The sequence below is a fragment of the Phocoena sinus genome, chromosome 8 (assembly GCF_008692025.1).
Source record: "Phocoena sinus isolate mPhoSin1 chromosome 8, mPhoSin1.pri, whole genome shotgun sequence".
NCBI classification, from domain to species: domain Eukaryota; kingdom Metazoa; phylum Chordata; class Mammalia; order Artiodactyla; family Phocoenidae; genus Phocoena; species Phocoena sinus.
Window position 1 is genome coordinate 101,387,003 of NC_045770.1, and position 10,472 is coordinate 101,397,474.

At 47.8% G+C, this 10,472-nt stretch overlaps 1 protein-coding gene across 2 annotated transcripts; it reads right to left on the reverse strand.

Annotated features, from left to right (window-relative positions):
- Positions 1 to 1,152: 1,152 nt before the first annotated feature.
- ZBTB3 (zinc finger and BTB domain containing 3) lies at positions 1,153 to 4,083 on the reverse strand. Of its 2 annotated transcripts, none has more exons than XM_032638800.1 (2): positions 4,072 to 4,083; positions 1,153 to 3,629 (listed from the first exon to the last, which is right to left on the reverse strand). In XM_032638800.1, exon 2 carries the CDS (start codon positions 3,576 to 3,578, stop codon positions 2,016 to 2,018), a length of 1,563 nt encoding a protein of 520 aa, XP_032494691.1. In that variant the 5' UTR covers positions 3,579 to 3,629; positions 4,072 to 4,083; the 3' UTR covers positions 1,153 to 2,015. The 2 variants fall into 2 exon arrangements, with proteins under 2 accessions (XP_032494691.1, XP_032494690.1); XM_032638799.1 differs by having other exon boundaries at positions 3,970 to 4,075.
- Positions 4,084 to 10,472: the final 6,389 nt, after the last annotated feature.

Here is a 10,472-nt window from a genome sequence, read left to right on the forward strand (position 1 = left end):
TATATATACATGTACACATATTTATTATGCCTTGCTTTTAGGAACTGATGTTCTGAGGCAACCGATTTCTTTTTTCCCCCCTCCTTTTTTAAAAAATTGATAGATAATTCACATACCTTAAATTTCACTCTTTTAAAGGCATTTTGATGTGATACTTACTCCAGGAAAAGGTGCTCCAGTCAGCTAAAATAGCTCTTACTGTATGTATGTATATCTTGCCTTGTTTCACCAAGGAGATAAGGCAGTAATGTATTTGCATAAATAAAATTAGCCATTTGAAAAATAAAAAATAAAAGATTATTCCAACACAAGGAAAATGAAAAGCACAGAATTCAGTCTCTCAGCCATGGAAATGTTAAGCGTCAACTTTTGCTTCCCATCATACCCCAAGTAATGAGCTTTCTTTGGCCAAATCTTTGATGCTCAGCTCTGTCTCTTTCCTATGACTCAAAAACAGCTTGCTAGTGCGAATTCACAGGGCTGAATGTGACAAATCCAAAAAGAGAGAGAAGAAATTCAGAAAATTCACTCATATTTTCATCTTTTTCTAAATACTCCTTCCTGCTTTTTTTGCATTCAGTTCCTTATGTGCCAAAGAGAGAGAGTTTGTGGGGAGCCCTCTGGTCCATCCTACAAACACCACTCTTCACCACAGGCAGGGGCAGACCCTTCTCTTACATTCCTAGAATGCTTTTTCCCCCATGCCACACCAACACCCCAAATTCCCATTTCTTTGCTATCTCTACTGTCAGTAACCACCTGTGTGACCGTACCTGAGTAATCTGACCTGTCTAGGCCGTCATCACAACTTTTAAGTGAGGGAGTTAGACCAGATGAACTCTAAGATTGTCTCATCTAGAGTTTCTTGCTTTAGTTTTCCCAAGCGCCCATCATTTCCATTTCACAAGTCCTCAGTCTGCCCCCACACGCCTACCACCGTGGAGCTTAGTGTTTTCTGCCTTCCAGTTTGTCATCTTCAGAGACCTCAATGCACATTTAAGACACGCAGGCAAAAATTTCAAGTCATCAATACGGTATCTGTTGTTGAAACAGTCAATCAAAGGCCTTTCTACATGGAAAGCAGAGGGAAAGGGGTAAGGCAACAAAAGGGGTAAGGCAACACTCAAAAAAAAAGGCAACAAAACCAAACACTCAAAAGGTATCTGTTGTTGAAACAGTCAATCAAAGGCCTTTCTACATGGAAAGCAGAGGGAAAGGGGTAAGGCAACAAAACCAAACACTCAAAAGGTCACAAAAGAAAACAACTTCTAGTTCAAAGTTAACCATCTTCAACAGTGTTTTAAACCAGCATGGTATCTGAAGTCATAAGCCAGGGTTCAAATTCTGGCTTGCCCCTTAACTAGCTCTGTGACCCAGAACAAGTTAACGTTGATTATTCAGTCTCAAGTTTCCTTGTCTGTGGGGAAAAAAGCGGGGAGAGGGATAATACCTCATAGACTTGTTGAGGATTAAATGAGTATTTATGTGAAGTCCCCAGTACAGCCCGGGACACAGGAGGAGCTCAACTACAACAATAAACCATAATTGTGTGAAATTCCCTAATTTGTACACTTTTCCTAAGTAAAGTATACACTGCCCTCTGCCTCTCCCACTTTTTTCCTCATAAACAACCTGACCCCCACCCCTACCCCAAGTACAGTTATCAGATTCCTAGGTCTGGAGGAGAGCTGTGAAAGAATCAGCAGGTGTGCAGTTTTGTGGAAGAAACCAGGCAAGTCCAGTTCAGAGAGATACTTTTCACTGCTAGCTTTATGGGTCCAAACGCAGAGTGAGAAGCGATTACACCTCAGGAAAATTCCCAGTGCCCTTGGTGAGGAGTTGACTGAGATGCGATGCCCCCATAAAGTCCTGCTATCTGGCTGGGAAAAGAAAAGGGTAGGAACCTACAGCCTGGGCAGAATCTTCATTCTGTCCCCAGCAGGGGAAATGAGATGCTTCCCACCTTCCGTGCTGCCCCCTAACGGTGGCAAGAGCCGGCCTGGCATCAGGGCGTGTTAGTTTTTGGGGCCAAGTACAAAATCTTTGGGTGGCCCTCCAGCACTGCTGTTCTGTCTGTCTGCTGTTGGGGAGCCAGGGATGGGCTGCACTCCCAGGAGGGGGCCAGCCTCTGGATCCGGTTTGCTGCGTTTGGCCAGGTCCTCATTGTGAGCCTTGCGGATGTGGCGGTACAGGTCCCCTGACTGCGTGTAGCTGCGCAGGCAGTAGCGGCACTCGTAGGGTCGCTCACGCGTGTGCACTGTGGCATGGCGCCGTAGTGTGTAAGAACATGAGAAGGTCTTCCCGCATGTCTTGCAAGTGGGAACATCCTCCGTAAAAACCCCAAAGCTTCCCGGGGCTGCTTCATACTCGGAAGGCAGGTAGAGTGGCTCGTGCAGGGCGGGCGGAGCAGGCAGGGGTGAGGTCACCAGTCCTCGATGATACTGCCCTGGACCTGGCAGCAAATGGTAGGGTAAGTGAGGATCTGGCGGCAGGAAGTGGTCACCGGCCCCCACCTCCTCCAGTCCTGCTGCCCTTGGCTCTTCAAAGGCCTCTGGCTGGGGGGGCTGTTCACCATACACTGCTCCTCCAGGTGGGAACAGTCCCTCAGGACCCCGAGGCTGTTCCTCCGAGGCATCGGGCTCCTCATCGGAAATCACGATAGCTTCTACTTTCACCTGGACCAGCTCCGCTTCTGCTGGGGCTGGAGCCTGGGATGGAACTGGGACTGGGACTGGGACTGGGACTGCAGCCGAAGCTGGGGGATAGAAGCCTTGCAGTGGGCCTCCAGTTCCCCTTGGTTCCACCACCCTCAGATTCTCAGAAACCACATCAAGGGGAGCCAGTGGCTCCACTGAAACCGTTGGGAGGCCCGAAGAGAAGTAGTTTGCAGGGTTGGTTTCTGTGGAGCTACTGGGGCTGGCAAGAGAGACATCAGCCACTGGTGGAGGAGGTGCCCGCAGATGCGGTGAGTCAACCTCCACGCCAGGCTGTGTAGTATCAGCCCCAGCCGGCATCGGTGGCTCATCTGGAGGACAGACAGTAGGTGAGGGAGCTGCTGAGCCTTTCCATTCCCCTTTGCCCCAGTGGCCTGATGTCTCTGCAGATGCCAACGAAGGTTGGGGACCACGGGAAGTGCTGGACAAAAACTCCAAATTAGAGTGCTGTGAGTTGGTTTCTTCCTCCTTCTTGGTACTATCCGCCTCTGCCAGGGCCCGGGCTTGCAGCCGCCGCTTACACACCTTGACAATATCATTCATGTGCAAGTAGCTGGCAGCTGCCAGCACATCCTCCACAGGGGTATCCCCCCTCAGGACCAGCTGGCCGGCATACATAAAGTCCAGAAGCAGCCCAAAGGCTGGAGCTGTGACAATCTCGTTGTGGATACACACCAGATCCCTCTTGTCCAGTTCCCGCTCTTTGTAGAAAAGCTGGAAAAATGGGCTGCAGGAGGCCAGCACAGCCCGATGGGCCAAGAACTGGGTGCTACCCACCATCACCGTGCAGTCACAAAGGAAACCCTGGGACCGCTGCTCTCGGAGGCTCTGCAGCAGCTGCTGGCTGTGTTCTGGGAACTCCATAGCACCCCACGAAGGGAAAGGGACCCTAGGAAGGTCGCCACCAGTGGCTCCCTGGGAAAAGAGGACAGGGGGTTAGGGCAGGTGACCCTCCCATAAACCATAACGTCACCTCTGAGCTATTACTTGCCACCCCAAAGCCTCTGGCAGCACCGTCCCGACCCCAAGACGCTCGATTAAATTACTACCCTTCGTTCTCCCAGGTCACACCCAGTGGTCTACTTTTAGCCCCGCCCCTTCGGCCTAACCTTAGCAGCAGGCCCCGCCCTGTCGACAAAGCCCCTCCCCGGAAGTCCCGCCTCCTAAGCAGCCTCCGCTTCCTCGATGCCCACCCGGTAGCTTCCAGCACCTCCTTCAACTAGAAGTCTCGCCCCCAGGCCTTTGCGGGCGATACCTCTACACCCCACTCCGGGAACTCCCTGAGCCACTCTCGCATTCCAGGGGCTAAGAAGTCCGAGGGTGGGAACTAGCAGAGAAAGCTGATCTCTTCACTCACCACCGACCAGCCACCGGGAGAGCTCCGCCCCTTCCCACCTTCTCAGTTATCATTGGCTCAAATTTGCCTTCCCTCGTCAGGGACTGGTTCACTCTCCACTAACCGTACCCCCAGCTCGGGGCGGCGTCTCCAAGTGGGTGCTGGTGGCCGTCACTCAGGCAGGTGGGCGCCCGATTGGTTAGCGCTCCTGTCCTAAACTTTTCCTTTTCTAACCTCCTTCTTTGCCTCAGAGCCCTCTGGATTGGTTGAGCTTTTCCAGCTACCTGAGGCAGTAGGAGTGCGACGTCCTCCAGGCGGGCCGCGAGGCCCGGCACGGCGCAGAGCGTTGTGTCTTAGCGGACAGCACGTCACCCTCGTTGCTGGGTGACCGGGAAAAGGAGAATCTACAAGCTGGTGTGGTACCCAGGAGGCCCGAGTCTTAGACCCGGCTCTGCTGTAACCGTGGGCGATAGCTGCACCTCTGAACTCCAGTTGTTTCTTGTAGGGCCCTTACTCTGTCAAAAACTCCAAGATGTCCTGCTGCCTCACTCCTTGCAGTCTGATGGTTCTGGGCTCCTGGCTCAGCAGTGGTGGTGTCAGAGAACTAGCAGCTGTGCGAATGCGGTCGTAGTGTCCCTAGCCTAAACTCTATAGGCAACTTACAGTAGAAGAGATGAGTGTCCTTCTCTGTCTGGAGCGTAGTGGGCAGTAGCTGGTAGGAAAGGAGGGAGTGGTCCAAGGCCCTAAAATGCCCCTGGGCGGGAGAATAAAGAGCGTGACTACTTCTGAAGAGATCTTCCAGAGTTCCTAGACAACAGCTAGTTGTCTAGACACAACTACTGAGCCCGCGTGCTGCAACTCCTGAAGCCAGCATGCATAGAGCCTGTGCTCTGCAACGAGAAGCCCGTGCACCGCAACGAAGACCCAATGCAGCCAAAAATAATTAATTTTTAAAAACCCCGACATAAGTAACATTTTCATTTTCTAGGAAAAATAACTATTTTCCAAAGTCAAAAAAATATGTAGTGAAAATAGTGGCATTGTTTTACATTTTTCCCAATTTCTTTAATGTCTGGCTTAATATAAGACAGCTGGAGTCTCACATCTGTTTCTGTTTTCAAACTATTATGAGATATTGTTTTGATTATATGAAGATTAAAATCTGACCTCACACAAATGGGTGGGTGTGGAATTTCATTGGCCATGGTGAGCAGTTTGTATTCTATTCTGAGTATAATCGGGAGCCATTGGTAGGTTTTAAGCAGGGGAGTGTTCTGATACGATTCTTGCTTTTAAGCAAGAATCCTGCCTAGTCTGGAGAAAGGAGCATAGGGGATCAAAGTGGGGGCAGGGAGAGAGCTGTGCAAATTGTTCTGCAAGAGATGATGGTGGCTAGACAAAGGTAGTGATGGTGGAGCTGGGGAGAAGTGCTGGGTCAACAGAATTTGCTAAAATTAGGATAGGAGATGAGAGTCAAGAGGAAAAAGGAGTCAAGGATGGCTAAAATCTTTTCATGAGCAATGGTGTGGCTGGCAGCCATTTTCTGAGATGGGGACAATGGGATAGGAAAATGGAGAGTTCTGTTTTGACGCTTTAGGTAGAGCTTCCCCTCAGCCAGTTAGACTTGTGAGCTTGAAGATCAGGGGAAACACTGGGGCTGGAGATATACATTGGGAGTGTCATCAGCGTCATATGGATGGTATTTAAAGCCAGGGGACTGGAGGGAAAACCCTTGTAGGAGAGAGGGCTGTGGAGCTGCTAAGCAGTGAGGAGCACAGACTGTTCAGGAAGCTTAAGCGATGTTTCTACAGGTTCATAAGAGATCAGAATGAAGATGAATCTGAGATTGGGCACAAAGACTGTGTGCTTGACACACTCTGGGGTTGCTAAACATACTGGACCTAGGTTTTTAAAATTATAGTTATTTGGGGAATTCCCTGGTGGTCCAGTGGTTAGGACTCCACGCTTCCACTACAGGGGACACAGGTTCCATCCCTGGTCGAGGAACTAAGATCCTATATGCCATGCGGCACAGCCAAAAAAAAAAAGATAACATTTATTTTAACCTCTATAAATCCCTTTGGTCAACACAGACTAGTGGCCACTGTGGCTTAATAAGCCTAGTGTGTGCTAGATTTTAGCCTCTCTCACACCCAGGCACACCATTACGCAGGGCACAACTTGTTGGTTTTGCTTCTCAAAACTGGAATATACAGGGCTTCCCTGGTGGTGCAGTGGTTGAGAATCTGCCTGCCAGTGCAGGGGACACGGGTTCGAGCCCTGGTCTGGGAAGATCCCACATGCCGCAGAGCAACTGGGTCCGTGAGCCACAACTACTGAGCCTGTGCGTCTGGAGCCTGTGCTCCGCAACAAGAGAGGCCGCGATAGCGAGAGGCCCGCGCACCGCGATGAAGAGTGGCCCCCGCTTGCCACAACTAGAGAAAGCCCTCGCATAGAAACGAAGACCCAACACAGTCATAAATTAAAAAAAAAAAAGTGTCTTCAATTTAAACAAGTCTTCTCATTAAAAAAAAAAAAAAAAAGAACAAAACAAACAAAAAAACTGGAAAATACATACCCCCACCCTGGGGTACACAGAGCTACAGGATGCCAGGAAACATCTTTCTAGAGCACCATTCAGTCAGATTTTCTTGATAAAAGTTTTTACCTGGGGAATAGGCATATTAAACTGGCATAGATAGACCATGGCACATGAAAAAAAAAGTATGTAAATTTTAAAGCTAAAACAAAAGAAATTTCATACTTATTGCAGTAACTTTCCCCCAAGGAAAAAGGTTGAAAAGCTTTCTTCTATGCGTTTTTGTATTAGAAAAATACCTACCATATATTTAGTAGTTGTTAACTGCTAGCAATGTGCTAAACATATGATCTCTAATTCCATTATAGCCTTTCTTATCCCCATTAGACAGAAGAATAGACTGAGGTTCTTATGAGACTTGGTTAAGTAACTTGGCCAAGGTCACAAAGCTAATAAAAGGCAGAGCTGAAATTGAATCTAGGTCTACCTATCTTCAAAGTCACACCCTTAACCACTTTGTAGATTTGTCTTCCCGGAGTGTCCCCCAGGTGGTCCTCAGGGTTGTTGTACCCATGGCCAGAGGATTCAGACTCAACTGGGGGCAGGATTATCCTAGCTGTTGGATGAACTGGTGGCACAGAAGCAGGAACCTAGAACCACCGAGAGGGGCAGCTAGGATGGATGATCCTTGCTCAGAGATTGCCCTCCAGGGGCTGGACCTGCTGCTTGTGTATAAATCTTTGGGAGACAAGTGACAGACATCATCACAAGGGCTCCTCTCTACTACTCTGTAGGTTCTCTCACCTTGAGTCCGGGAGAGATTGTGACCCTCAGAGAGACGTGATGCTGTGTGACTTCTGAGGCTAAGTCATAAAAATGGATAGAACTTCCGCCTGGTCCTCTTGGGATGCTTGCTCTTAGGACCCAGCCACCATGCTGTGAAGAACCCAGGCCACACGAAGAGGGCACCTTTAAGTGTTTCAGCCAGAGCCGCACCCAGGCTTCCAGCTAACAGCCAGCTTCAATTAGCCAGCCATGTGATTGAACCCTCTCAGAAGCGGATCCTCCAGGGCTTCCCTGGTGGCGCAGTGGTTGAGAGTCCGCCTGCCGATGTAGGGGACACGGGTTCGTACCCCGGTCCGGGAGGATCCCACATGCCGCGGAGTGGCTGGGCCCGTGAGCCATGGCTGCTGAGCCTGCGCGTCTGGAGCCTGTGTTCCGCAACGGGAGAGGCCACAACAGTGAGAGGCCCGCGTACCGCAAAGAAAAAAGTGGACCCTCCAGTGCCCAGCTGAGCTGCCCAGCTGACTTTGCTTGAAGCAGGAGCACACCTTCCCCACTGAGTCTTTTGCTCCAACTGTAGATTATGAGATAAATAAATTACTGTGGTTGTTTTAAGCCACAAAGTTTTGGGGTGGTTTATTGTGCAACAGAAGTAAAATAAAACAATCCTTTAGTAGACTTTCTTTGTACTCCGAATCTCAGTTCAGCTGATTGTTCTCCATTGCTATTTTCTTTCTGTTCTAGCTTGTCTCTGATTCTGAAACTTTGGAGGCAAAGAGATCAGGGCTTGGGGAGGATTTATCAGGGCCAAACCATGCCTGGGGAGCTTGAAGAGATCATAATAGATTCAATATGAGAATGAGGTTCAGTCAACCCATATTTGTTAAACTCCATCATTTGCCAAGCGCACTGTTAGGTGCTAGAGATTCGATCACTGATGCAAATAGATCCCAAGCACCTATTGTGTGCCAGGGGCTCTTCTAGGCATCTAGGAACACAACAGACAGGAATCCCTGGCCTTCTTGAGGGGAAACAGGCAATCTGCACATATATAAATTAATAAGATGATGCTAAATAGGGCTAAGTTCTATGAAGAAAATAAAACAAAGCAATATAATAGGAGAGTGATTGGGTGTGGCTACTTGAGTCAGGGTAGTCATGGAAGGCCTCTTGGAAGTGGTGATATTGAGCTTATAACTGAAAAATGAGAAGGAGCTTCCCCACCCCCATCAGGTGAAAATCAGAGCCAATAGCATTGTAGGCCTAGGAAATAGCAAGCGCATTGGTCTCAAGGTGGGAGAGGAGGCCAATGTGGCTGGAGTGGAGAAAGCAAGAGGAAGAGAGGCAGAAAATAGAGTTGGCTGAATCTGGCCCCTGCCTGGTTGGTCAGAGTGATGGTTTTATTCTAGTGCCCTGGGAAGCCATCAGGCCCTAAGTAGGGGATTGACATGATTTGACGTGAGTTTTGAAAAGATCACTCTTGGCAAATAAGTACATGAAAAGATGTTCAACATCCTCAGTCATTAGGAGAATGAAAATTAAAACCACCATGAGATACTATCACACTTATTAGAATAGCAAACAAATAAATAAACCCTGCTGACAGTACCAAGTGCTGGTGAGGATATCAGAGCAACTGGAACTCTTATACCTACATAGAAAATTATATAACATTTACACCACACAGACACAGTAGGTGTAAATAACCTCAAGAGCATTGATAATAGTAAACTATGTTAAATAGGAAATGATGAGTTTTAAGTATTTATTGCTAATGATTCTGACTCTAATTACAATGTGTGTTTCCCCCCCCACACACACACACTTCCAAGCAATTCTCAAACACCAGCTGGGTGTCCTATGATTTAACTCAATTCTGACACTGTCGACACGGAGATAGCATCAGATTCCACAGGTTAAGGGCTCAGTCCTACAAGACTGCCTTCCACTTCAGATGGCAATAGTAAGTTCCAGTTGTCATCTGTCCATCTGACTGGCTATAGATTGAAGGTTCCAAAGACCACCCCTGCCCACCTCCTTGGGTTCAATTAATTTGCTAGAGTGGCTCACAGAACTCAAAGAAACATTTCACTTACTAGATTACCACTTTATTATAAAAGACCCTAACTCAGGAAGAGCCACATAGAAAAGATGCCTAGGGTGTGGGATGGGGAAAGGGCGTGGAGCTTCCATGCTCTCTTCGAGCTCACCACTCTCCCCAGTTCTATACGTCTTCACAAACGCCAAGCTCTCTGAACCCCATCCTTTTGGGATTTTATGGAGATTTTCACTACATAGGCAGGGTTGATTATTTCATTAGCCAGGTCAAGGAGTTGACACTGAAAGTTCCAATCCTCCAGTCACCTGGTTGTTTCCCCTGGTTTAGGTGCTTTCCAAAAGTCACCTCATTAACATAAACTCGTGTGTGGTTGAAAGGGGTGTGTTATGAATATCAAGACACATTCATCATCTTATCACTTAGGCACTTCCAAGGGTTTAGGAGCTCTGTGACAGAAACGGGGAAAAAGACCATATATATATATATATATATATATATTTATTGTAAATTACAGTATCACAGTTTTGTTTTTTTCTAACTTTTTATTATGAACAATTTCAAACACTCACAAGTAGTAGGAAAAGTGTAAGAAACCACCGTTATCCATCATCTAGCTTCAACGATTATCAATATATTGCCAAACTTGTTTCATCTACACCTCTGCCTTTGTTTTTTAGTATAATTCATTCATTGTAAGTTGACAATTAAATTACTGTTAACATTTTAAAAATATCTATTTATTTATTTTTGCTGCGCTGGTCTTTGCAGGATTTTTAGTTGCAGCATGCAGACTTAGTTGAGGCATGTGGGATCTAGTTCCCTCACCAGGGATCAAACCCGGACCCCCAGCATTGGGAGACACCAGGGAAGTCCCAAGACAATTAACTTTTTAATAATGGTTGTGTTTACCCACTGGCTTGCAAAATTCCTGAAATATTAACAGCTGGCTTTTGTAGGGGGCTCCAGCACACCACTGTCAGCAGGTAAGGTTGCTTTTGCGGGGAGGCTGGCTTCGAAAAGAGGAAAGGAGGGAGTCGCGGC

Bases quoted from the DNA above. Each gene is read 5' to 3' on its own strand.
- ZBTB3 (XM_032638799.1), bottom strand. From the start codon at position 4,011: ATGCGAGAGTGGCTCAGGGAGTTCCCGGAGTGGGGTGTAGAG. The intron at 3,630-3,969 runs GTATCGCCCGCA...CTCTTTTCCCAG, and splicing joins TCCCGGAGTGGGGTGTAGAG to GGAGCCACTGGTGGCGACCT.